The sequence below is a fragment of the Canis lupus genome, chromosome X, assembly GCF_011100685.1.
Source record: "Canis lupus familiaris isolate Mischka breed German Shepherd chromosome X, alternate assembly UU_Cfam_GSD_1.0, whole genome shotgun sequence".
NCBI lineage: Eukaryota > Metazoa > Chordata > Mammalia > Carnivora > Canidae > Canis > Canis lupus.
The window spans coordinates 75673924-75700417 of record NC_049260.1 but is presented as its reverse complement, the minus strand read 5'-3'; the positions used below and the strand labels follow the sequence as shown (position 1 = coordinate 75700417).

The 26494-nt window shown below is 41.6% G+C and overlaps 2 protein-coding genes and 1 long non-coding RNA gene across 6 annotated transcripts in view; 2 read left to right on the top strand and 1 right to left on the bottom strand.

Annotated features, from left to right (window-relative positions):
* The window catches only part of BTK (Bruton tyrosine kinase), a 31721-nt gene extending 9628 nt beyond the window's left edge, over positions 1-22093 (top strand). For all 4 annotated transcript variants that reach the window (XM_038587869.1, XM_038587870.1, XM_038587871.1 and 1 more), the window contains 17 exons: positions 291-389; positions 3565-3633; positions 5218-5299; positions 10961-11089; positions 11389-11456; positions 12405-12592; positions 13021-13083; positions 13515-13569; positions 13847-13926; positions 14129-14256; positions 15069-15143; positions 15618-15789; positions 16537-16753; positions 17758-17822; positions 18895-19013; positions 19534-19691; positions 21586-22093. In XM_038587869.1, coding sequence (XP_038443797.1) covers positions 291-389; positions 3565-3633; positions 5218-5299; positions 10961-11089; positions 11389-11456; positions 12405-12592; positions 13021-13083; positions 13515-13569; positions 13847-13926; positions 14129-14256; positions 15069-15143; positions 15618-15789; positions 16537-16753; positions 17758-17822; positions 18895-19013; positions 19534-19691; positions 21586-21657 — 1839 coding nt within the window. In that variant the 3' untranslated portion in view covers positions 21658-22093. The remainder of the gene's footprint in view (positions 1-290; positions 390-3564; positions 3634-5217; positions 5300-10960; positions 11090-11388; positions 11457-12404; positions 12593-13020; positions 13084-13514; positions 13570-13846; positions 13927-14128; positions 14257-15068; positions 15144-15617; positions 15790-16536; positions 16754-17757; positions 17823-18894; positions 19014-19533; positions 19692-21585) is intronic.
* On the bottom strand, positions 3254-14864 carry LOC119868480. The gene is made up of 3 exons (XR_005386389.1): positions 12565-14864; positions 10878-11060; positions 3254-5915 (listed from the first exon to the last, which is right to left on the bottom strand). It is a non-coding gene; the product is annotated as an uncharacterized LOC119868480 (long non-coding RNA).
* Positions 22094-22748: 655 nt separating the features above from the next.
* On the top strand, positions 22749-25600 carry TIMM8A (translocase of inner mitochondrial membrane 8A). The gene is given in 2 exon segments (NM_001252367.1): positions 22749-22982; positions 24552-25600. Coding segments are annotated over 2 exon segments (294 nt in total). The 5' UTR covers positions 22749-22850; the 3' UTR covers positions 24714-25600.
* The last annotated feature ends 894 nt before the right edge of the window (positions 25601-26494 follow it).

Here is a 26494-nt window from a genome sequence, read left to right as displayed (position 1 = left end):
AGTGCTGTTGAGAATGAAATCCACGTCTTGAAAATTATTCTTCATTTTTTATGGTAAAGGCACACACAGTCATCCACTCTTCTATAGTATTTGCCCTCTGATAGTCAAAAAAGTTTAGATTAATAGATCTGGAAGTTTTGTTGTATTTTTTTTTTCAAAATGACAGGTTCTGATGAATAGAACGTGGGTGTCACCTCACTATGTTGAATGATTAGATAACAAAATCTAATCATCTGGTTGCTTAATCATTCCTAATCTTTCTCCATTTTGTTCCTCATTCTCTTTCTCAGAGAAGAGGCAGTAAGAAGGGTTCAATAGATGTTGAGAAGATCACCTGCGTTGAAACAGTGGTTCCTGAAAAAAATCCTCCCCCTGAAAGACAGATTCCAGTAAGTAGAGACCATTGTCAGAGCAGGAATGGGGTGGTTAAGAAACTTGGAACACTTCAACTCTCTATAAATAAACTGGTGATGCAATGTGGTAGAGTTCCCTTACAAAATTATTCACTCTGGAACATATGGGTTATACTGAATCTCAGCATTTTCCCCCCAGATGCAGAACTCACTTAACCTTGGAAAATTCTAACACCAATTTTACGATGATTTTTTTAAAGGAATCTCTACAACCCATGTGGGGCTCAACCTCACAACACTGAGATGAAGAGTTGCATGCTCCACTAACTGAGCCCCCCAAGAGCCCCAATATATGAAATTTTCAAACTCATCAGAGATGATTGGTTTTATTCTCTGAGATACCAGGATCAGATTTATGGGCTTGAGTTAGTCTGAAAGCCAGAATTCTAGGTCTCTGAGTCATGAGATTCTTTAACAACTCACTGTTTATTCTCCTTTGATTTCCCAGAGCCTTTCCAAGGCATAATGGCTATAGATTTCTAAGTCGAGTTTTTAAAAAATGTCATTTATTATTTTTCCTAATTACAAGAGTAATGTGTAATTATTTTAGAAACTCTAGAAAATACAACAAAGCACAATAAGGAAAATAAAATCTTGCATGATCCCATTATCCAGCTAAAATAACTATTGTATGTTGGTGTACAGACTTACAGATGTTTTTCTCCACTAGCAACACATACATTCATACTAAGAGTATATTATATATTTATTTTTGTAAAGTTTATTTACTCAAGGGGCACCTGGGTGGCTCAGTTGGTTAAGCATCTAACTCTTGGTTTCAGCTCCGCTCATGATCTCGTGGATCCTGAGATCCAGCCCTGTGTATGGCTTCCCTTGCAGCAGGGAGTTGGCTTGAAGAATCTCTCCCTCTACCCCTCCTCCCACTCGCATTCTCTTTCTCTCTGAAATAAATAAATCTTTTTAAAAAGTTTATTAAAGTAATCTCTCTCTACACCCAATTTAGGGCTCAAACTCAGGACTCTCAGATCGAGTCACATGTTCTTTAGACTGAGTGTGCCAGACATCCCTATGGTATATATTTAAAACATAGAATCATACTACACATCTTGCTTTGTAATCTACTTTCTCAATTTAACGATATATGGAAACTTTCCCCATGACAATAGATACTCTTTAATAACGTGATTTTAATAACGTGATTTATATTGCAATTTGTTTAACCAATCTCCTATTACTACACATCTGTTTCCAACTTGATATTATAAACATGTTGAGAATATCCTTGCATACATCTTTATGTACTTTTCCTATTCTTTTTCTTATAATAACTTCCTAGAAGTAAAATATTATTCTTCTCTTTACTAGATCTGCACAATTTGGTTATGTTTATCTTTTTATTCTATTTTATTTTATAGGAGTATAATTTAAATTTCATACACTCCTATAAGCTATGTATGAGAGTATCTCTATTTCTCTACATTCTTTCCAATATCAGATATTTTAAATGCTTGTTAATTTGACAGCCAAGAAAAGTGGTATTTCATTGCTGACTTATTTTTCAATTTTTTGTTGCCCATGAGGTTGAACGTTTATATGTCTTACAGTTCTATTTTTCTATTTGTGAACTGCCTGTTCATTTTTTTGCCCATCTTTCCATTAGAATGTTTACCCTATTTCTAGTACTTTTTAAGAGATCTTGATATATTAAAAGTACTAATCCTTTAACTGTAATATATGTTGAAAATATTTTTCCCAGTTTTTATCTTTGAATTTTATTTATGATGTTTTTTACTTGTTCATTGTTACCATTCTGGGTTTTAAAATTTATGTCATCAAATTAATTCATCTTTTCTTAATGATTCTAACCTTTAGCATTATATTGGGAAGTCTTGTCTCCCATAAGATTATATACACGGTCAGTTTTTTTTCTCTGTCCGTTCATAGTTCCATTTTTATATTAAACTTTTGAATCCATTCAGAATTTACTTTGGCTTATGCTGTGAAATAGCCACCTAACTGCCCCACATACACACACACACACACCAAAACTAGTGGTTAAATATTTGTCCCAGCACCATTGATTGAGTAACCTCCCTTTCCTCAATGGTTTGAAATGGCTGAGGTTTTTTTTTAACATGTATGTTCTGAATCCTATGTATGTATCCTATGATATGTATGCCTACTGGATTAAAGGAAACAATCCACAATAATTAATATTATCTGTGCAGGAAAATCTTCTGGAGCGATTGCAAAGGACTCCTAGTACCTAAGGAAATCCAAAAAAGAACAATGCATCAACCAATAACTATGCTTTAAGTTTTTATTTTAATTCTAGTTTTTTAACATGCAGTATTATATTAGTTTCAGGTGTACAATATAGTAATTCAACAGTTCCATACATCACCTGTGGTCATCAAAAGTGTGCTCCTTAATTTCCATCACCTATTTAACCCAACACCCCCCCACACACACACACACACACACACGCATCCCCTCTGGTAACATTCAGATTGTTCCCCATACTTAAAAACCTGTTTCTTGCTTTGACTTTCTCATTTTTTTCCTTTGCTTGTTTGTTTTGTTTCTTAAATTCCACATATGAGTGAAATCACATGGCATTTGTCTTTCTCTGTCTTATTTCATTTAGCATCATACTCTAGCTCCATCCATGTCATTGCAAATGGCAAGATTTCATTCTTTTTAATGAGTGAATAACATTCCATTGTGTATGTGTGTATATATATATATATATAAAACATATCTTTTTTAAATTTTTTAAAATTTTTATTTATTTGTGATAGTCACACAGAGAGAGAGAGAGAGAGGCAGAGACACAGGCAGAGGGAGAAGCAGGCTCCATGCACCGGGAGCCCGACATGGGATTCGATCCCGGGTCCCCAGGATCGCGCCCTGGGCCAAACCGCTGCGCCACCCAGGGATCCCCTAACATATCTTCTTTATCCATTCATTAATTGATGGACACTTTGGCTACTTCCATATCTCGGCTATTTTAAGTAATGCTGCTATAAATATCAGGGTGCACATATCCCTTCAAACTAGTGTTTTTGTATTCTTTGGGTAAATGTCCAGTAGTGAGATTCCTGGGTTGTATGGTAGCTCTGTTTTTAACTTTTTGAGGGACTTCCACACTGTTTTCCACAGTGGGATATGCTTTCATCTTTCATTGCAGAGAAGGGGTGAAGAGTCCAGTGAAATGGAGCAGATTTCAATCATTGAAAGGTTCCCTTACCCCTTCCAGGTAAGGTATTTTCTCTCACCAGCTCTCAAAGGTACCTGTAATGTAATAATTAGGGATAGGTTGCAGGACACAGTGAAGAATACTAGGTCCCAGTGAACAGAATTCGAGGAAAACAAGGAAGCTGAAGTGAAAAATGAGACTGACATGGGCTAAGAGTGTTTGCTTTTCTATTTTCCCAATTTAACATAGTACCTTTTAGTCCTTTCACCTCAAAGAGAATCCATAATGGCAGTAATTCTATTATGGTGTGTTTTGTCCTTGGTAACTGCATTGAGAATGATCCTCTGTTTGTTGAGTGAGCATTTCACTTCCTTCTGGTTCTGCCTATCTGTATAATGGTGGTCATGTGGGTTGAAAAGACAGAAAAAGGGGAGGGAAAGAGTAGTATTAGGAAGTTCTGTATGGGGAAGACTTATTAGACTTATACATAAACCTAAATTATATTCTAGTCTGAAACAACTGAAGAGCCACATAGACATCTGTTTCATAGATCCATTGTAATCCATGAAGGAGAGCAAGAGCTTCAGATTCAATCTTCAATTTGGCTTGCTTGTGTCCCAAAAACTCTGTAGGTCACATGTTGTGAATATAGCAGTCTCTGCAAACAGTGAAAGCCAGAAAAGGAAGTGGAAAGTCTCAGGGGAGGGGGCTTTCTGTCATGGATTTATGAGCACAGCAAGACTAACAAGCAAAAAGAAAGATGTGTGAGGATCTTGTTTATGTCCCTGACTGTATCATAGTTTACAAAACCTGTGAAATAGGAGTGTTTTAGACATAGTTTTTATTATTGTTGTCTTTCAACTAGATGATGTTGTTTGGCTGGGCTAGTGGATGATACTAAATAGCAAGTAATTCAAATTAATTTACATTTGATTTCAGAATCCACTATGTGATGTCTATTACATCTGTGAGGTTTGGAACATGTTTCATGCACCTCCAGAACACTTAACACAACAATGCCTCGTACATTTGAAGTTGTTAAAAAATATTGTTTGATTTGATGACAATGCTTAATATGTACTTTACTCTTTTTGAAGTAAATATATACTTTACCCTTTTGTGGTTCCTAACTTGGTTTATTTTGGCAAGGGGAGGCCACTAGGCAGTAGGAGAAAAATTGGCCATGAGTTAAAATTTTGCTTCATATTATCCAAGTGAACAATCCATATGTAACAATCAAGACTTGAGTTACACAAATAATTACTTCATTTTCTCTTCTATACAAACTCAAGGTTTAATCAGATCATAAAATATACTTTGTTGAATAAACACAAATCCAAGTCTCCATCAAGGCTGGGGGAAATATTATGAACTAAGTTGACACACAAATTGAAACACAAGTCAAGAGGATGGAGGACTATTTAAAAAGCTAAGAGCTTCTAAGTCTTACAACCCTGGATATGAATTGTTCAGGAATTTTTCAGATAGTTTACATGACCTCAGCTCCAAGGCTGGCTGAAGACTACCTTTCTTTGTTTCCCACTATGAATATACAGATTTGTAGCTTAACATTAGTTCCTTCAAAGACATTTTTCTTTTTTTTCTGAATCCTAACTGCTGAAGTCTGTGTGTCCATTGCTTCAGGTTGTATATGATGAAGGGCCTCTTTATGTCTTCTCCCCAACTGAAGAACTGAGGAAGCGTTGGATTCACCAGCTTAAAAACGGTGAGAATTATTTGGAAAATAAACTAGTTTCCAAAGAAAGAAGAAAGGAAGAGGGGAAGGAAGAAAAAGAGAGAGAGAAGTGAGGAAAGAGAGAGATGGAGACAGAAAAGGAAAAAGAAGAATAGATGGAAGGAGTGAGGTGAGAGAAAGAAAAAGAAGAGGTGAAAGGGAAGGAAGGAAAGAGAGGAGGGAGGAGGCAAGAAGGACGACAGGGTGGAAGGATGATAGATTGCATTTTTTCCAATATTACTGATACAATGGAGTTTAATATTCCATTATATGAATAAAAGATAATGTGCTAAACTAAGAGTTTCAACCCAGTTCCACCACTATCTCTCTAGTGCAATTCTGTAATTGCAGACACCTCTATTTTCCTATCTATAAAAGAGTCCCACCCTTTACATCAATTACAAGGGTGGTGTGGTGTGGAATTCAATAGTTATTGCAATATTTCAAATCCTAAGCATAAAATATCTAATTCCAAAAATTAGATGATCATGAGAGCTCTTGAAGTCAGAGTAGAGAAGCTTCTTCCAAGTTCTCTTCTACCACTCACAAGCTGGGTGACTTCTGGCAAGTAGGCCAACAAGCTTCTTCTGAGGCTCAGTTTCTTCTTCTGAAATAGAAATAATAATGATGCCTGCCATACCTACCTGCAGCGTTGTCCTAATGATCAAATGAGGTAATGTATGTGAGAGCACATAGAAAACTGTCAAACACTATACAGGAAAGAGCACTGTACATCTCTTCATTACGGGAAAATATTTTCTAAGGAACTATTTCATGTTCCTTGTTTTGTGAGGACTTAAACTTGAACATAGTTTCGGCATTTGACAAAGACCATACAATGCATTCAGATAAACTTGACTCTAGAGGTTTGCAGCACAGGATGCATGCAGACGTATTTGTGTGTATATATAGCCACATGTCAAGTGACTGAGAGATTAACTGGTTGAGTTGACATCAGGAAAGGCTGCCTAGAGAAACAGGAAGGATGGCAGACTGATAACAGCATGGTTGGGTTATTGCATGACAGCCCTTTGTCTTAACATTTAGATTCTGATATATGGTGGCTCACTGTACCACCCTTATTCACTCCCTTGAGTACAGGTCTGATTGGCCAAAATAAAACCGAATCTCTCAAGCTGAAAGAGGAGAGGAGAAAGGAAAAAATGGGTCATTTATTGAATTCTTGCTATGTGCCAGACACTGAGCTAGATACCTTATATTTATTATCTCACTTAATTCTTGCAGCAACCTTGGCTTAAAAACAACAATGGTAATAGCTAACACTTAGTGAGCACTTATGATGTTCTAGGCTCTGTGCCAAGTGTTTCAAATGTACTAGCTTTTAATCCTCATGAGAAGCTTATGAAGTATGTATCATTCCCCTGTTTACAAATGGGGGAACTGAAGTTCAAAGAGGTTTAGTAACCTACTCCTGGGCACACTGAGAGGTGAAGTCTGGATTTTTACCATATCCCTATGTCTCTATGACTCCAGAGCCTAAGCTTATTAATAGTTTCATGATGCTTTGTTCTCAAGTCCAGAAATTACACCTATAGTTGGCTGCAAGATACTCTAGAGTAAGGACATGTTGAGATTGCAAACTGATGATATCTTATACCACAAAGTCCAGTTCTTGGCATGTTTTGAGGTAAGAGGCCTGCTTTACCCTAGGGGTGCAAAATAAGCACACAGAGGGCATATATATTTGCACTTTCTTGGTTCCATCCACAATGCCTCACACAGCACCTTGCACGCAGAGAGGGACCAATAGTTGTGTTAACAGATTTTTCTGTTGAGTGTAAACAGCCACCACTAACTTGGGCTCCATGTTGATAGACAGCTAGGATTTAGTGTGGAAGCAGGGGAAGGTGGGATGTACTGAGGGAGAACCAGAAAAGACAAAACATGAGACATATACAAGTTAGTAACTCCTTTACACTTACATTACTAATTTCAAAACCAATCATAGATTAGCCTAACAAATACTTATTGAGTGCCCACTGTATTCAAGGTATGAGCAATGACAAAGGATAAGAATATCCAGCTTATAAACTTGGTTGACTGACTCAAATCAAATATAATGCTGATTATGCACAACTGCTAAAGTTCATTAGGCAAGTAAAATTACAACAGTAAAAATAAAGCCAAAACAAATAGAAAACACCACCACTTCAATTGAGTTATTAGTGTGGATAGGTAGTGTAGGTAAGGTGCAATTTTGCCTTCTCTTCGCTTGCACTTTACTGAAGGCATTTCATTTCCAGTTGTTACAGACCGGGGTATATATCTTGTTGAACCTGCTTGGGCTGACAACATGAGCCAAAAGGGAAGCACCTTGCAACAAATACCACAGTTGTCAGGAGATTTAGGTGCAAGTCCTAACAATACCAGAACAGCCCCAAGTGCTGGCAAGGCCAACTGTGAGATAATCTAGAAGGCATAAAATCCTACTCCAGGGATAAGTTATCCCACTGTAGATAAAATGCACCAACTGAAAATCATTAACATGCAAAGGGGATTTCATTAGAATACTGGCTACCTCAGCAGGGCTATTGGTTATGAAAGTACATGAAGGAGCTTTCTCTGGTGCTGGACCTAAGTGGTAAATGGTTGTAGACAAATTGGCTAGTTGTATGTCTTAGGTTGCATACTTGATTGTATATAAATTATACCTCAATTTAAAAGTAGTGCTTCAGGTACCCATGTCCAGCTGCCATCTTTTTTTCAGTGGTATTTTCCATGCAGAGGTTGTATCCCTGAGGACTTTGCCATGGGCTCTCTTCTTCCGTTTCCTTGAATATGGCAGTGGTCACTTTAATGTTATAGCACCACAGATATGTGTCTACATTTACTCTAGAACCTTTGTTTGGTCAAGCTCAATAGATCCTCTCTTAATTGCAACTTCAAAAAGAAGCAAAAGGCCTGACCTCACCAAAAATGAAAGAAAGAGTGGATTGGCAAAACTCTAATGACCGATATAGGAAGGAATAATTCATGCATACCTGAAACAGAATTTTAGACATTATCCTGATAAATATGAATATGAGAAAGCAGCCCATCAAGTACTTGGAGAATGTGCACCAACCATTAGTGTTTCCCAGATAGGATTGGCCCTGTGCATTGGTGAAGTAGTCTTTCCTGGCCCTCCTCTTTGGACACTGTCTTAGTTAGCTCAGGCGTAATAAAAAAAAAAAAAAAACCATAGACCAAGTGGCTTAAACAACAAATGTTGATTTATCACAGTTCTGGAAGCTGGGGAGTCCCAGATTAATGTGCCAGTGAATTTGATTCCTGGCAAGAACTATCTGCCTGGCTTGCAGAATGGCCACTTTCTATGTTCTCCTATGGCAGAGAGAGAAAATCTCTCTCAAGTCTCTTCCTATAAGGGCATAATGAGGACTCTGCTCATAATGAGGACTCTGCTCTTATGACCTGATCACCTCCCTTAGTCTCCATCTCCTAATACCATTACATTGAGGGGCTTCGTCATATGAATTTCAGGGGGACACAAACAAACATTTAGTCTCTTATGGAGTGTCTCTTCTGGAGACACTCTGCTTTCACAATTTGCTCCTAGGTAGCTGGAAATGCCAGTTCTGGATTGGCTAACAAAAGAAAGGTGTCATCTTCAAGGGACCTCTTAAGTACCAAGCAGTATTCAGGGATGTAGGGTGAGCTCTTAATGATCTACTGGAGGTACAGAGGCAGAAAGTATTATGTGCGCTCATTAGCATAGCTTTGTTTATCAGAGCAGCCAGGTGTTGGTTAAGAATTCTTGGCAGGTCTACCAGTGTCTAGGCCTGTACCAAAGGATCTACAAATCCCTGGGTGAAGAGTAATGGTGGGGGGAGGGAGGGCAAGGAGTGGAGGTAGTGAGAGCAATCAGTCCTGGCTGATATCTGGAATGTTGTTCAGAATTGCCAGTGCCAGATAATAAAAAAAGACAGAGTTATGGTTGGTTTTATTATTGTTTTAAAAATCTCTATAGACAAAGGTACCTGGATGGCTCAGTTGGTTAAGCATCTGTGCTCCCTGCTCAGTGGGGAGCCTGCTTCTCCCTCTCCCTCTACCCCTTCCCCACTCATGCTCTCTTTCTCTCAAATAAATAAAATCTTTAAAATAAAAAATTCTCTACTGACACTGCAGCCCCTTGGAGCTTGCACTTCCATCTGAATAGCTCCCACCACCCTACCACCCTGTACTTGGTATGATGGTGAAGGGGAGTGCTGAGAAAGTAAGGGGTGAGGGTGGGCAGGGGACAGTGGTTAGAAGTCTTCAAATCCATGTTTAGAAACACATCATAATAGCACTTAAAAAAAAGTGCTTTTGTTCATTAGCCTGTAAAATGCACTTGGCCACCAGAAGCTTCTAGGCTTCCCCCAAAGTCTTAAGTGAATAGAGTATGACTAACAAGCTCTTAAGGACTTGAGCTGGTCTCTATAGAGGAACGCTTTGCCTTGTTTTTATCTTTTTTTTATCTTTTAAAAAAGTGATGTGGGCTTCCTCTTAGCAGTAACACTGACATGTGTAAGTCCTCAAATGTGCATATTATTTTTTTATTTTAATTTTTTTGACGGGGGGGGGTGGTTAGGGAGGGGAAGTGAGAGAGAGAGAGTAAGAGCGAGACAGTGCATTGGGGGGAAGGGGCAGAGGGAGAGGGAGAAGCAGACTCCCCACTGAGCAGGGCACCAGCTGCCCAGGGCCCGATTCCAGGAACCTAAGATTGTGACTTAAGCCGAAGGCAGATGCTTAACTAACTGAGCCACCCAGGCATCCCTCAAATGTGTATATTCTTAGATCAGCCGAGGTCTTTTTGCCCCAATGCTAGCTGTTGTCAATTATTTCAGTTGTCTTTGCTTCTCTGTTATCTGACAACATGATCCCAAAATGACTTGTCTAATTTACTTCATGTTAAGATTCTTGAGATGCCACAGTATTAAAAACAGTAATACCAATTCCTCCTATCTGCAAACCACTCTATTCTTTGCAAAGTACTTTGGCTTCTGGGAGGTCTTTTGAGCTTCATGACTCTGCGAAGGAAATGGAACTGTTTTTATTTCCCACAACGAGCTCACCCACTTCAGTGGCCCTAGGAAAACTGGATCTATATTTATTCTAGGAGAAGAGTCACCTCATTTGCTCCTGAGCTCCATTCTATTGACTGTTCTATGAATACAGGAAGCCTGATGCAGACATTTTCACTAAAGCAAATATCTCTAAAAGATCACTCAGGTAGCTGAGACATTGATATGCTGAGAACTGGAGTGAGAGTTTAGCTTGGGCACATCGCTTCCTGTATCTGGAAAAGAATACCATAATCAATACCTTGCCTTACAAGAAGATTGAAATGGTTACTGGGAAAACAAATAACATATGTTTTTTTGCTCTTGGGCTCTGGAAACATCAGATATTCTTATCTTGGTGGTCAGGAGATAGTCATCATGACAGACCACTGAAGAGAACTTCACAAGAAATTTCCAGGACCAGGGATGTCAGCTAATTGGTTCTGTCATCTGCTTTCCTTCAGGGTAGGTGAGGAAGGGGCAGTTGTTTGAAGCTCATCACTAACCTTAGTCAAAGAGGAAAACATGCAAATGGTGAATTCTTCAGAATGTCAGATGTGATCTCCTTCTCTCTTTTCTCCTGTTACAGTAATCCGGTATAACAGTGATCTGGTACAGAAATACCACCCTTGCTTCTGGATCGATGGGCAGTATCTCTGCTGCTCTCAGACAGCCAAAAATGCGATGGGCTGCCAAATTTTGGAAAACAGGAATGGAAGTAAGAGATCTGATCAATATAATTTCTCCCTCTTTTGACTATCCATCACTCTTGAAAGGGTTTATCAAACCCAGGTTTGTACATTTCGCCACTGCACAAAGGGGTCTGGGGAAGGGGATAAGTCAGGGCCAAAATCCCACTGGTGCTCTGCTCTCCAAGCCACGTGACCTGGCACAAGGCTATATCCCCTCAGACTTTTAATGTTCCTAAAGGCTCAAAAGCTAAGTCCCTGATCAAATCTGTCCCTGGGCCCCTTCCTAAAATGCATCCTATGTCAACACTAGTTTCTTATTTTGCAGGTTTGAAACCTGGGAGTTCTCACAGAAAGACAAAAAAGCCTCTTCCTCCCACGCCTGAGGAAGACCAGGTATACAGGGAAATTGGTGCTGCTACTGCTTAAATAGAAACTTACACGGGTGCCTAGCTGGCTCAGTCAGTAGAGCGTTCAACTCTTAATCTTGGGGTTTTGAGTCTGAGCCCCATGTTGGGCATAAAGATTAATTTAAAAATACAATTTAAATTAAAAAAGAAAGAAACTTATAGTCACACCCTGAAAACACACCAGTCTCCGAATTCCAACAGGACTTGGCAGTGTCAATTGGTGTTCTTGTGGAGATATGGGACCTGTCCTTAAGTAGGACAAATCTTGCCACTCTTCAGTGGTAAGAGAGAGGGCTATTAGGAAGTTCTTGGCAACAATTTAATCCAATCACTTGTTTAAAATAAAACAAAGCCTGATTTTTTAAAAATGAAAAATATTTTCAAACATAAAGTTGTAAGAATTTAACAATAAACATCCATATACCCAATACTTGATTCTACCATTAATCTATTATTTTAAAAGTTGATTTTTTGGTTACTTTTCGAATTATAAAAAGTCCTTTCTCATATTTTGTAAGTAAGCAGGGCAGGAGTTATTATGCCCATTTTATAAACAAGGAAACCAAGATTCAGACTTAATAGACTAATGCACTGGTTTAGTGTCAAGATTTCTTAACCATGACTATTCATGGTTCTTGCCCAGGAAGCTTTAAAAATACTGATGCCTGGGTCCTGTCCCCTGAGATTTTGACATAATTGGGGTAGGAAACTGCCTGGGATTGTTAACCGCTCCCTAGATGATTCTGATGTGCACTCCAGGCCGAGAGCCCAGCATAGGTACTTGAAAATCCTTGTTGAATGAATGCTGAATAAACCTTTTATTATGCCTGATTTAGGTTAGACTGGTGTCTCTAGTAAGGCAGAGAGTTGAGGGAGAAGTGGAGAGTGCTTGATATCTAGCCAAACAGCCCTACTTTTCTCTCCAACTACACAGATCTTGAAAAAGCCACTGCCCCCTGAGCCAACAGCAGCGCCTGCCTCTACAAGTGAGCTGAAAAAGGTTGTAGCCCTTTATGATTACATGCCAATGAATGCAAATGATCTACAGCTGCGAAAGGGAGAGGAGTATTTTATCCTGGAGGAGAGCAACTTACCCTGGTGGAGAGCACGGGATAAAAATGGGTGAGTCCACTCCAGGTCTTCTACAACTCTGTGCCCGTCCACTCCACACAGGTGCAAAATCTTGCAGCATAATTCCCCTACTCGGTATCCCAATCAGAAATTGTCCTTCCCACACCAAAGGGAATATACTGTTCCAGCAAGTACTTCCCAGAGTACAGCGCTACTTATGGCCACACCTCTGAGCCTGTAGAGTCTGGCCCATATGTTGTCATGCACACCTGACATATGTGTCAGTGCCACATGTGCAAAGCTACACACCTCACTGGCCTAGCCACGCATCAGTGACATGATTCTCTTTGATGGAGGGGTGTGGTTTATAGACCTCCATTTGAGATTGGTTGTGAGCCCAGAGATATGGGCATATGAATCTGTCTCCCCACTGAAGGATAGGAAGTGCTGGATGATCTACCACATTGTCTCCTCTACAGGCAGGAAGGCTACATCCCTAGTAACTATGTCACCGAAGCAGAAGACTCCATAGAAATGTATGAGTGAGTATTCTTATGTTTCCAGCACACAGTCTTGCCAGAAGAACCAAAGATAGTGTATACATTTTTATATTTTCAACAAATTTATTTCAAGGTACTTATTAAAGTCAGTGCCAACTGGGTCAAATGATGCCACCACCCTCAGTGGCTCTGTCTTACTCTCACCCCCAAACACCCTTTGCTTATGAGAGCTACAGAGGTCACCATGCCCCACCCCCACTCCAACCCAGAAGAACCACTCAAAGAAAAGGATTTGACAACTTGATAGGAAACATTTGAAAGGGTGAAAATGCCAATCTTTTGTCACTGTCCTTTCTCCCTAATCATGAAAATGGATTGTCCTTGAGTGCTCTATCTCTGATCCCATCCCCGGACACCTCTGCCACCTGCTAACACCACAGCCGAAGAGCCACTGAAGCATTCTCCCTTTACAGGTGGTATTCCAAACACATGACTCGAAGTCAAGCTGAGCAACTGCTGAAGCAAGAGGTAAGTGTGTGACCACAGGCAAATGGCATTCTCCTTGCACAACAAGTGAGGGCTTGCTGTTCTCTGTCACCTCAAAGCAAGGCAGTGTCAAGACTATCATTTTATGGAGGGGGATATCAATTGCACTTTTCACTATCAAAAACAATGAGGCTGCAGTTCAAACATGGAACTTGGCAGTAAGATTAGGGCTTCACTTTTTCTCTCAAGTTTGGGCAGGTGGAATGCAGATGTGAGTGCCACTTCCTCCTTCAAGTCAGCTTCTTTTTCATTGTTTCAGGGGAAAGAAGGAGGTTTCATTGTCAGAGACTCCAGCAAAGCTGGAAAATATACTGTGTCTGTGTTTGCTAAATCTACAGGGTAAGTGTTACTGTTTCAAGGCCCTGGGGACAAAGGACAGAGGTGCTTTAATGGTGTGCCTCTCCTAGTACCCCCAATAGCTTCTTAATGGTGTATCCCTCCTACTACCTCTGTCCCTTAAACTCAAAATTCATTTCACTTTACTTCTTGGGTCCTGCTGACCCTTGTTTCCAAGTTGCTGACTCAGCATCCACTTCTTCAGGGACCCTCAAGGGGTGATACGCCATTATGTTGTGTGTTCCACACCTCAGAGCCAGTATTACCTGGCAGAGAAGCACCTTTTCAGCACCATTCCTGAGCTCATTAACTACCATCAGCATAACTCTGCAGGTGAGTATCAGGGGTACCAGAGAAGAAGGATGTGACAAAAACCAGGAGAAGCAATTCGGGACAAGGTGGTGAGAAGAAAAAGCCTCACAGGGTAGTGCAAATTTGGTGAAAGAAAACCCCTATGATGCCAGGTAGAGATCAAGTAAAGAGGCAGTCAAAGGCAGACTCTCAGCCAGTAGGGAGTGACTTCTTATTTGATGACTGATGCTCAGTGCTAAGGAAAGACAGAAGATGCTGGTAAATTAACAAATCAGTGAGTATTCATTGAGTTCCTATCATCTACTCAGCAATTTTGTTGGTACTGGAGATCACAGTAAAATTATTAGTCAAGGTCCTTGCCCTCAAAGAACATACAGGTTAGAAAACACCAGAAGACAGTTTCTAAGTAGGGTAGACATTTAAAAAACTGGAGATTGGTGAGGGCATGAATGCATGGGATAAGCTTCACTGAGAAGACTTGCTGCTATCTGCTACCTCCATGCAAGGCAGTGTTGAGGCCATCATTTTATAGGGTCCCAATTACACTTTTCAGTATTAAAAGCAGCAGTAGGATGTGAGCTAAGCCTGGGCTGGGAGGTGGGGATATATTTAGTTGGGGAGTGTATTTCCATTAGTATTTTCTCTTTTTTTCTTCTGAAAATTCTTTGGTGAGAAGAGAAGCTTCCTGAAAAATTTGGGTTCGTGGAGATCTTCTGGGATTCAAAATGTACCGGAAGAATGGATATAAGAAGTGTGAGGTTTTAAGTGAGGGTGTGTTCAGCATCCCACCTCCTACACTGCACCAGCAGCATGACCCTCTCTGTATGTTTCAGGGCTCATATCTAGGCTCAAATATCCAGTGTCTCAACAAAACAAGAATGCACCTTCCACTGCAGGCCTGGGCTACGGTAACTGCTTATTTCTCTAGGGTAGGGTGGATTGGTCAGTTACCAGGACTACCTTTGGCTGACCCCACTGGACCTTGCAGCACACTGTTCTGCACCAGCTGCCTCAAAGAAGATTATTTAATAAACAAGTTATTTAATAGTTTCCTCCCTCTGGTGGCTCCTACTGGGACTGCAAGAACATAGATTCATAAAGGGATTATTTTTTGTGTGATTAAAAAAACCATAATCATAAAGAGATTTTAAAAGATTGTCTAGTTTCTCCTTCCTTTATGGCTGATGTGCACCTAGAATTCCAATTCCTCCAACCAGTAACCACCCTGTCCCTGAGATTGACCTGAGCAAAGATAGATTATATTCTTGAGCATTTCCCTTTTACTGCTTGCCTTTTCTGCCCCTAGTAGGGATTCTTACCTATTGTAGGAATTATACATACATGATTCCCAAAATAATCATATTGAGGCTTTGTTGTTATAGGATCATGGGAAATTGATCCAAAGGACCTGACCTTCTTGAAGGAGCTGGGGACTGGACAGTTTGGGGTAGTGAAATATGGGAAATGGAGAGGCCAATATGATGTGGCCATCAAGATGATCAAAGAAGGCTCCATGTCTGAGGATGAATTCATTGAAGAAGCCAAAGTCATGATGTGAGTTACAGCCCAAACTCAGCTCTACAATCTAGGAATTACTGAGTCTAGGAATTACTAGGAGACTCCTAGACTCCTAGGAGTCTAGGAATTACTGAGAAAGTTTCCACTGTGGCTTAAGGTGACTTAGATTGAGAGAGATTTGGGACCAAGACCTGAGGTCAGTCTTTGTTGGGAGTACTAACCGCTAAAGTAATCATTTCTTTGCCTTACATATTGGTTGCTAATAGTATTGATCATGGGTGTGTACTATTGTAGCATTTGGGGATAAATGTGAAAAATGAGACTTTCAAAAGAAAGACTGCTTCTGATTAGCCTTGGTGTTCAGTCAGCCCTGAGCTTATTTTCTGTTCTGTTTGGGCTCCAAATCCCTGCCCACCCTCACATATTAGGCACTTTGGGGGTTTAGATCAAAAGGGAGGGAAGGGGATCCCTGGGTGGCGCAGCGGTTTAGTGCCTGCCTTTGGCCCAGGGTGCGATCCTGGAGACCCGGGATCGAATCCTATGTCGGGCTCCCGGTGCATGGAGCCTGCCTCTCTCTCTCTGTGTGACTATCATAAATAAAAATTTTTTTTAAAAAGTATTCTAAAAAAAAAATTAAAAAAAAAAAAAAGGGAAGGAAGGAGGAAGCTCAACTTGTTATCACAGTCCCTTATCTGATGCTCTACTTCCAGGCCAACCCCTTTCCTATCCAGTCCCTTTCTGATTAGTATGCAGAGCCAGAAAGGTTTGTTGCCTCTTCTGTAGGAATCTTTCCCATGAGAAGCTGGTACAATTGTATGGCGTCTGCACCAAACAGCGCCCTATCTTCATCATCACTGAGTACATGGCCAATGGCTGCCTCCTGAACTACCTGAGGGAAATGCGCAACCGTTTCCAGACTCAGCAGCTGCTGGAGATGTGCAAGGATGTCTGTGAAGCCATGGAATACCTGGAGTCAAAGCAATTCCTTCACCGAGACCTGGTAGGACCTCAGAAGGATTGGCCTGGGACCAAGGGCTGAGGGGGTGGAAGTAGCAGAGGAAGATATATCATACCTGGATAAGGAGGGTTGCTAGAATTATCATTTCAGTTTTGTCTAGAAAACAGTAAGAGTTAGGTGAACGAACCTATGCCCCAGTAGTCAGCCAGTCAAGGATCTCCAGCCTCAACAGTACAACTTGTGCCAAGGTGGAAGCTGGAGCAGTCACTCGTGCCAGCCCCCTACCACAACAAGGAAATGGTGGGGTCCTTCAGGACAGAAGGGTACCCTACTTCCCAGTGGCACAGAACCATCATTTGGTTACATCAGAGTCATATAATGGGGGTCTGTGGGTACATTCGTCATTGTTTTTTAAATGTTCTATGTTAGTCAGCAAACACAAACACATTTGAAAAACCTGAATTTCCAGCTTCTATTGAAAATCTTGACCATCTTGAAACAGCAGGCTCATTCACAGAGGCCATGCTAATAGTCAGATGGAGCTGAGGAGCAGCTTGCCTCCTCCAGGCCAACTGCATGCTCTGCCATTTCCTGCAATCTACCCACCCCATTTCATTCTATCACTTTGCCTGCCTGACCTCTAGAGGCATCAGAGTTTGTGCCCCTATTTATTTCAGCCAAGCCAAGGCTCAAATTGTCTTAGTCCCACTGGCAGAGAAGCAAACAAAACAAACTTGTTTTCTGTTCTCCCTGATTCTTTCATCAATTCAGGAGAGGATGGGGTATCATGGAATCGTCAATGTGAATGAAATCATTCTGCCTGCCCTCAATGCTTTACTTATGTCTATATATCAGGTTGCTTTAGATGTAGTGGAAATGCATCAGAGTTTCTCAGTGGCATCACCTGACACCTGCTGGGTGGGAAAGTGTTTCTTGAGCTGAAAGAGATGAGGCTTCCCTGGCTTCATTCCCCTGGTGGGCAGAAGCTTTGTACCTTTAACCTGTGTGCCAAAGGCAGAGTCTCATGGGTAACTGTTGTACTACAGGCAGCTCGAAACTGTTTGGTAAACGATCAAGGAGTTGTTAAAGTATCTGACTTCGGCCTGTCCAGGTGAGTGTGCCATTTTCACCTTTCCTTCTAAAAGTAAAAATAGCACAGTACAACATGACGCAGCATTATTGTTTTGAATCCTCTCCCTTTCTTTTTTCCCCCTCATTCTAGTCTTTCTCACCATCTTCTTCCTCTTCTTTCTCTGAATTATTTGTCATTTCTTTCATTCTTTTATTATAATATCTCCTTCCTCTCCTTTCTCCCTCCCTCTTCTTTTAAAAAATATTTTATTCATTTATTCATGAGAGACACACAGAGAGAGGCAGAGACATAGGCAGAGGGAGAAGCAGGCTCCCTGCAGGGAGCCTGATGCAGGACTCAATTCCAGGATCCCAGGACCAAGGGATCACACTCTGAACCAAAGGCAGGTGCTCAACCACTGAGCCACCCAGGTGCCCCTCTCCCTCCCTCTTTTTATTTTTTTAATTATTTAATTTATTTATTCATGACAGACACACACAGAGAGAGATTTATTTATTTATTCAGAGAGAGAGAGAGAGGCAGAGACACAGGCAGAGGGAGAAGCAGGCTCCATGCAGGAAGCCCAATGTGGGACTCGATCCCTGGTCCCCAGGATCAGGCCCTGGGCTGAAGGCGGCGCTAAACCGCTGAGCCACCAGGGCTGCCTTCCATCCCTCTTTTTAAAGCTAAGATCCCCAATACCTCATTTTGATCTGTCAACCCTGTTGTCTTTATTCCTCTGCCTCTCTCTCTCTCTCTCTCTCTCTCTCTCCCTTGCCTCCTTCTTTCCTAATCAGTCTAGTCCCCACTTGCAACTGCAGAATAGAAGGAAGGATAAAACAGAAAGGGAGAGAAAGAAGAAGAAAGGAGTGCCTAATAGATCTTATTTCACTTCATCCTTGCTGTAACCATATTGTCAATCAGGAAAGCTAAATCAGATATGAAAACAGGAATACATTAAATGTAACATTTGTAAAACACACTGGTTGGCCTGTAAGCATGTATTTGTTTAGCTCATGTGACTGTGCCAAGAAAATTTAAGTAAATGTCAAGCTCTCCAAATAGGAACAAGTCAAAAAAAAAATTGTAACAAGTCCTGAACCCTCTGCAGGTATGTCCTGGATGATGAATATACAAGCTCAGTAGGCTCCAAATTTCCAGTCCGATGGTCACCACCAGAAGTCCTTATGTATAGCAAGTTCAGCAGCAAATCTGACATCTGGGCTTTTGGTGAGTGAATAAAATTATACAGATTATACAGCTCAAAGGAAGAGGAATGCAATTGGGGAATTTCACACTTTGCAACCTGCACAGAGAGATTATTATTTGTTGTTTTCATTCTTCTAGTCCTTAGGGAGTGCTCACCATTGTCAGGCACCACAGGGGTTCCTGAGGATAGAAAGAGTAAACTAGACTTCATCTCTGCCTTCTTAGAATTTACAATCGAGAGAAACAATTTATTTAGTATTCCACAGCTTTTGAATACTGATTATGCACCATGGGACTCTGCCAGACCCTATAATTACAAAGACAAATAAGATGATGTCTCTCTCCAGAAGAACTAATAGTCCAGTACAACCCCGATTACTCTCCAGTGTGGGCAGTACTACAGCAGAAGTTGGGACAAAATGGAAAATTCACAGAGTGGGGAATCAGCTGAATATAATAATCTGAGGTTGATCTAGGAAGACTAGGATCCCAAACACCCAAAGAGACTAAATCAGCTTAATATATTTTTTTCATTGTCTAGGGGTTTTGATGTGGGAAATTTACTCTCTGGGGAAGATGCCATATGAAAGATTTACTAACAGTGAAACTGCTGAACACATTGCCCAAGGCCTCCGTCTCTATAGGCCTCATCTAGCTTCAGAGAGAGTATATACCATCATGTACAGCTGCTGGCATGAGGTAAGTGTTTTATTAGGACCTCTTAAATTAATTTCCTGAGCCTACTTTCCTATTTAGCCAGCCAGGCACCCAGTCCCCACTCTCCCTGGCCATGTGGCAGCTGGGTACACACTGATAACTGTGCACATTCTTGGGCCCAGCCTGTACCTCAGTCCTTTGATGGTCAGAGACTTTCCCAGGCTCATCTAGTTCTCACTAGAGTACCACCAGCAGACCCCATTACCAACTCAGCTTCAAGGAGAGGAGATGTGGGGCTGTGTCACCTATCATAAGCAGGCAGTTAAAGGCACTCAGACAAATGTATTGACATTTAAAAAGAAAAGCCATTAAAATTTATGTTCATTCCTTTGGACATCATTGGTCCTTTCTTCTACTTTATTAACAGCCAACCTTTCCTGGCTGTGGTGCTAACTAGAATTAAAAAAAAAAAAACCTCCTGAAAGAGAACTAAAATAGGCAGTGGTCGTTTATAAAAAAAAAAAAATATGGTGCATCATGAGGTATGTGGGTAGATGTGGTATTTTGAAAATAAGGAGTCTGTCCCACTATTACTAAAATGTTTTGGTGCTCTCACCTTGGGTTCTTTCAGAGGTGCTTTTTCCACTTTTCAGTATATCCTGGGTAATGTTAAATTGGCAACCTCAATCACTAGTAGGAAATAGATGCTGTACCCCTAGAAACAGGGAAGCACAATGTCCAATAAGCACATATGTGAATGTGGAGCCCTCTTGGTGGGGTGAAAAGTGGGTAACTGCATTAGAGCGTGGCTCCTTTCCCTTCAACAAATGACTTAGGTCACAAAGGAAGCATGAAGAAAGGGACAAACATTTCCCTCTCTCTCCTGTGCCATGCAGGATTATGGGGGATGGACTCTGCTCCTTCCCAACTAGGACGTCCTCACTCCACTAGTTGACTGTTTTAGACAGGTACTGTCTCCACAGCCTGTTTAAAGTAGTACTCCTGAAATTGGATGCATATCAGAATCCCTGGTGTACTCTTAAAACTGCAAATGACTGGGCCCTATCTTCAGAGATTCCAATTAGGTGTGTCTGAAGCAGAACCCAGAAATGTCCTTTTAAACTTCCCAGGAAATTCTGGTACTCAGCTAGGTTTACAAACCACTGATTCAAAGGAAAAAGAAATTGATGACTTTTTGGTTCTGATGGATTGAGACCTTTCTGGCATGAATATGCCCTGAATCACTAACTACCTCAGGGGTTTATGGACCATGGCTCTCACAAAAGGCCTTAGTCTAAAGGCCGGACAGTACTAATAAAATGTCCCAGGTGCCCGAGGGGGCCCTGCTCAGTGATGCAGCCCATGGTCTTGAAATGTTAATTCCTTGCTAAAACTTTGGCTACGGGATGATAGAATGGTGTTTGAAAGCTTACAAGAAAGGGAGGTGGGTGGGGGGTGGGGGTGACTGGGTGACAGGCACTGAGGGGGGCACTTGATGGGATGAGCACTGGGTGTTATTCTATATGATGGCAAATTGAACTCCAATAAAAAATTAATTAATTAATTAATTAAAAAAGAAAGCTTACAAGAGTTCAGATCTGGCAAACATTTAAACTTGTTTAGTAGCCATTTTTCATTTGAGGATCCAAAATAATGATGCATTGGTGTACAGTTTTGTAATGAATTTGCCCTCAGTTTTAATCAGTGTTTGTTAGTTTAATTTGCAAATTATCCTCATCACCTGAGCTACTGAAGATGAAAAGTGAACAAGGACTTCATGGAGCACTTCTATTTCTTTTCCTTTTTTTTTTTTTTTACAGGGTATGCTACAGGTCATATTGTATATACTTAATAAACATTTCTGCCTACATGTTGCATTTCCCCTGAATTCTGGATTCTAGCCCACTGTAACACACTGCTTTTTCTTTGGTTTTAGAAAGCAGAGGAACGTCCTACCTTCAAAATTCTTCTGAGCAACATCCTAGATGTCATGGATGAAGAATCCTGAGTTCACCAATAGGCTTCTTGGTTCTATTCCTCTCTTCCACAAGGCCCAATTTCACTTCTTCTGAGGAAATCCCAGGCTTACAGGCCCTGGAGCCTTTGTACTCTCAATGAATACCCAAAGGCCCCTCTCTACATCTAGGAATGACTCTCTTCTTTGATTACCTGAGATAGTACCTTCTAAGCAAAAGCCAAGGAATTATTGTGTCTGGTATTGTCCTCAGAGAGAAAATTTTCCATGAGTATGAAAACAGACTGAATTTGGAATAGAAAGTTTGGGGGAGGGAGGGATGTAAATAGCCTGACAAGGGGTCCAACAACTCTTTGGGTAGGCATTAGAGCTTGGTGGGGGAGGCAGAATTTGACAAGAATAAAAGGGTGTCATAAAAATGGGAGGGGGGTGTTTTGATAAAATAAAATTACTGGAATGCATGAAAGTTTCTTGCTGTCTCGATTAATCCCGCAACCTCTCGGAAACACTCTCAGTGTTCCAGAAAACTTTTGTGTGGCATTGGTTTGGCATATTCCTACTTTGAGAACTGGACAAGATCCTCAGCAATTTAACCCCTCTGGCTCTTGGATAATTCTGGCTCCGAGTCAGAGACAAACTCACAAGCAAAGCACCAGTGCCTGGCAAACGACAGGCATGAATTGTTACCGGAACGAATCTGAAAGTTGGGGACAAATTCTGCCGGAGCCTCTTTCTCCTCCGATAGGAGGGAAAACACCATCAAAGAACTGTCGCCCCAGGATGGCAGTCTGGGCCAAGCGAGAGCCAGTACTGCAGCACGAAAAGCGCGGGCCCATTTGGAAGTGGGCAGGGGCGGGGCTGTTGGGCCAGCCGGAACCCGGCCACGTGTTAAGTAACTTGACTTAAGTAACTTCCTCTTTTACCTTTTTCCCTTTCTCGTTCCTATAGAAGAAGAAAGCACCGCAGCACTGGGCTGCAAGCTCCGAGGCCTCAGGGCTCACGTGGGGCGCAGCCTCGGGGTAGCGGGCGGGACCCGGGCGCACAGGAGGCTGGGAGGAGCGGCGGGCGGGCGGGCGCAGACCCGCGCACAGGGCCACGCGCCGGCGCAGTGCGCTCACGGAGGTGGGCCGGGAGGTGGCTGGTTGTGGTTCCGGTTCCGTCGCGGAGACACGTGAAGGTCGGTGAGTTGGTGCGGAGTTCGTCTAGGCACGCGTGGCGGTGCTGGGATGGATTCCTCCTCGTCTTCATCCGCGGCGGGTTTGGGCTCGGTGGATCCACAGCTGCAGCATTTCATCGAGGTGGAGACTCAAAAGCAACGCTTCCAGCAACTGGTGCACCAGATGACGGAACTTTGTTGGGTGAGGAGCCTGGGGCTGGGACCTGGCCACGGTACCTACTTTCCCCCGACCTTGCCAGGCGAGACTCGCCAGGACGTCCGGAATTCGGGGAGGGGGAGGACCCAGTAGCGCTCCCTTGATTTCCTCACGTTGCTCAGACATAGCGGGAAGATAGAAAAGGTGACTCCGCTTCTCGGGGCACTCTCACCCCAGACCTTGGCTTTGTTGGTGCAGAGGGAGGACTGGGGATCACAGCCGACTTTTGCCCCTGTCCAGAGCAGCACTTTAGGCACCTGAGTTTGAAGCTGCCAAGTGCTGATCACCAAGACTGATGAGAGCCACCAATACTGAGATTTTATCTTTGCAGCCCCTATTCCCAGAGAGTGAATCTCCTGTTCTGGATTCCTCACGGTTTACCTGGATTACCCAGTTGCTTTAACCATCGCCCGTGAGAAATGAGTGGCTTTAGCCCACTAACTGTAAAAGTGGTGTAATCTCTACACACACACTCTCTCTTACTTGCTTTCTTGTTGGATTGTTGTGTAATACTAAGCCCTTTCAGGTCTGACTGTTGAAGAATTGATATGTCCTGTGAGGGAACTTTGGCAAAGGGTGGAAGGCATTTGCAGCTTGGGATCAAAGTGTTCTCTGGCTATCAAGGACAGCATAACTGCCCTGCCTTGTGGAAAGAAAACCCATAGAATTCAGAGGCTAAGGATAATTTTCCTTGGAAGTGGACAGTGTGAGAGGCTTGTGTACACAGCAAAGAATAACGAACAAAGTTCATTTGAACCACTTAATCTTGAACTATATACAGTCATCAGTTCTGTAGCCCCTTTCACATAAACTTACAGTATTGCTGGACTCTGGCCCCTAACAAATGCTTACTTCTGTACTCCTTGGTGCTTTGATTCTTTAAAAAAAAATCTGTGATTCATTACATTTTGGCCAGGAGGGGCTGTGGTTAAGGACTCCTTTAAGAATCTGTAAGCTTCTTTCAGATTCTGTGGGCCATTTAGGAAAATTCATATAATTTTCCATACATCATGACAGTATTCAAGAACTTCTGGCTTAAGTAGACAGTGTTACAGAATCAGGTAATAGATTTCTTTTTTTCCTTTCGTAGGTTTTAGAGTGTCACTGCCGTGCTTTATTCTTTCACCCCCTTTTTTTTCCTGGAGTTCACCTAAAAACAATTAATGGCGGCAGCATTGTGGAGTTACAACCAAATTCAGTGAAAGTTTACCTCTCTTGTATTTTGCACCCCCCCTCCTTTTGTTTGCTCTGTAATAGCTCCGCCATTTTCTGTTCCAGTAACTTTGGGCAAAATATCTCAGCCACCCTTCCCTCTCTGTAAAGTAAGGACTAACAATAGTATCTATTTTGTAGGGTTGTTGTGAGAATTTAAGGTAAAACTGTAGATAACTGCTTGCCACATGCCAAATGTGAAATAGTAACATATCAGATACTGTTTTTAGGTGGTGAAGTTTTTCCTCTAACAAGAATTCCCCCCTGCCCACCTCGCCCTCCTCGCCCTCCTCGATTATTTCCCCATGTTCTTTTTGTGATTTTGTATCTTGTCCTGAGCAGGAGAAGTGCATGGACAAGCCTGGGCCAAAGTTGGACAGTCGGGCTGAGGCCTGTTTTGTGAACTGCGTTGAGCGCTTCATTGATACAAGCCAATTCATCTTGAATCGACTGGAACAGACCCAGAAATCCAAGCCAGTTTTCTCAGAAAGCCTTTCTGACTGATTTCAGCATTACCTCTTTGGAAAAGGAAGGTAGTTCAAGAAATGAAGAACGATTGATGGGATAGTTGAAGAAAAGGCTATGGGGGGATTGGCTCCCACCTTTGTCACTCTTGGGACATCCTGTCATCTGAGAATGAACAAAGACCAATTTTGTGTGTGTGGGGGGGGGTTGAGGGTCATATATGTATTTGATTGTTTTTTAATGCTAATCTTGTGAAAACAATTGACAGATGAATGGGAAAACTACTAGATGCATATTACTGTATATGGGACTATGCTTTCTCAAAGTCCCATAAACTGCTCCCTATAATTTTGATAGTGGAACTGCTTTCTCTAATTTGACAGTGGGACCACATAAAGTAAAATCTGTCATTTGTGTGGATTCATTTCAGATTTCTGGGGAGATTGATACATCTTTGTGTCTCTCAGAAAGGGTAGCAGGTGGAGAAAAGTAATTTGGTACTTAACTATAGGCCTCCTTATCTAGTGTTTTGACTATCAGTGCTGGAAAGAAATCTATGGGATGTTAATACAATACACTCAGCTTTCTAGATTATCTCCTTCCCTTATGCTGTGATTTACTTTAATGTATAAGTTATGGTCTCAAGGTAGTACAGGTAGCCTGAGTGTCTAGAGGCCTTTAGATATAAAGGAATCAGCCAGTGAGCATAATTCTCAGTACTAAACTGTCACAAGGAAGAAGCTTACTTACCCTGTATATCAGGGTCCAAAAAAAATCAAAGATGTGCCTAAATAGTTTATAAAGATTTAGGCCAGTCAAAAGCTAACAGCAGTTTCAGGTAGAGGTGCATGCCTAATGTTAATCAGTATAGATTCCATTTACTGCATTCTTTTGATCACTGAAATAAAAGCTTATAAAAAATTCAACTCTGATTGAGAAGGCTTTCTATTCTGGTTATCACCTGCACCCTGGAGAGATTCAATGTAGGCTGGCTCCAAGGCTGAAGTATAGTTTGTCTGGGTACTTACTCTGTGCAAGGAATAGCATGGTATTTCAGTGATGTCTGTCTTACCTTTTTGTGAGAAAGGAGAACTTTGAGAAGGGATAGGGAAGAAAGGAATTCAATGCTGACAGTCAGTTCCCTGAGTGTAGTAGAAGAGGTTATATTGACTGGATTCCCCTCCTAGCTTCAAATGCGAGTAGAGTGGAGTGTAGACCTAACATGGAAGCCTCTAGATCAGAACCATGAGGGTTTGGGGGAAATACATATTTCTAGAAGCCTCAAGTCCTTTTTATTTCCACCATATGGGGACTACAAGGAAATTTTTTAAAAGTCTGGTGGGAAAATTCACAAAAGTTTTAAGTGATTACTCTGTGCCAGACACTGATTTGGGTGCCAGGGCTTCAGGAGTGCACAAAAAACAAAGTTCCTGCTCTTGTGGAGCTTATGTTCTAGAGAGGGGAGACAGGCAACAAACCCATAAAATGTCAGTGCGTCAGTATAATGAGTGCCATGGAGAAAAAGAGTATGGGGTATAAGGGAATGTTTGTGGGGGGTGTTGTTATTTGAGACATGGTTAGAGAAGGCCTCCTTGGGAATGTGGCATTTCACAGAGACCTGAAAAAATTAAATGATCAAGCCATGTTGGTATCTGGGAAGAACATTTCAGGCAGAGGTGACAGCAAGTCCAAAGGCCCCAAGGTCAGAGCAACATGCCATGCTGCTAAGGTGGAAGAGTCAAAAGGTCAATATGGCTGGAGTAAAATGAGTAAGGAGAATGGTAAATAAAGTCAGAGACCTATGCATGAGACAGACTGGG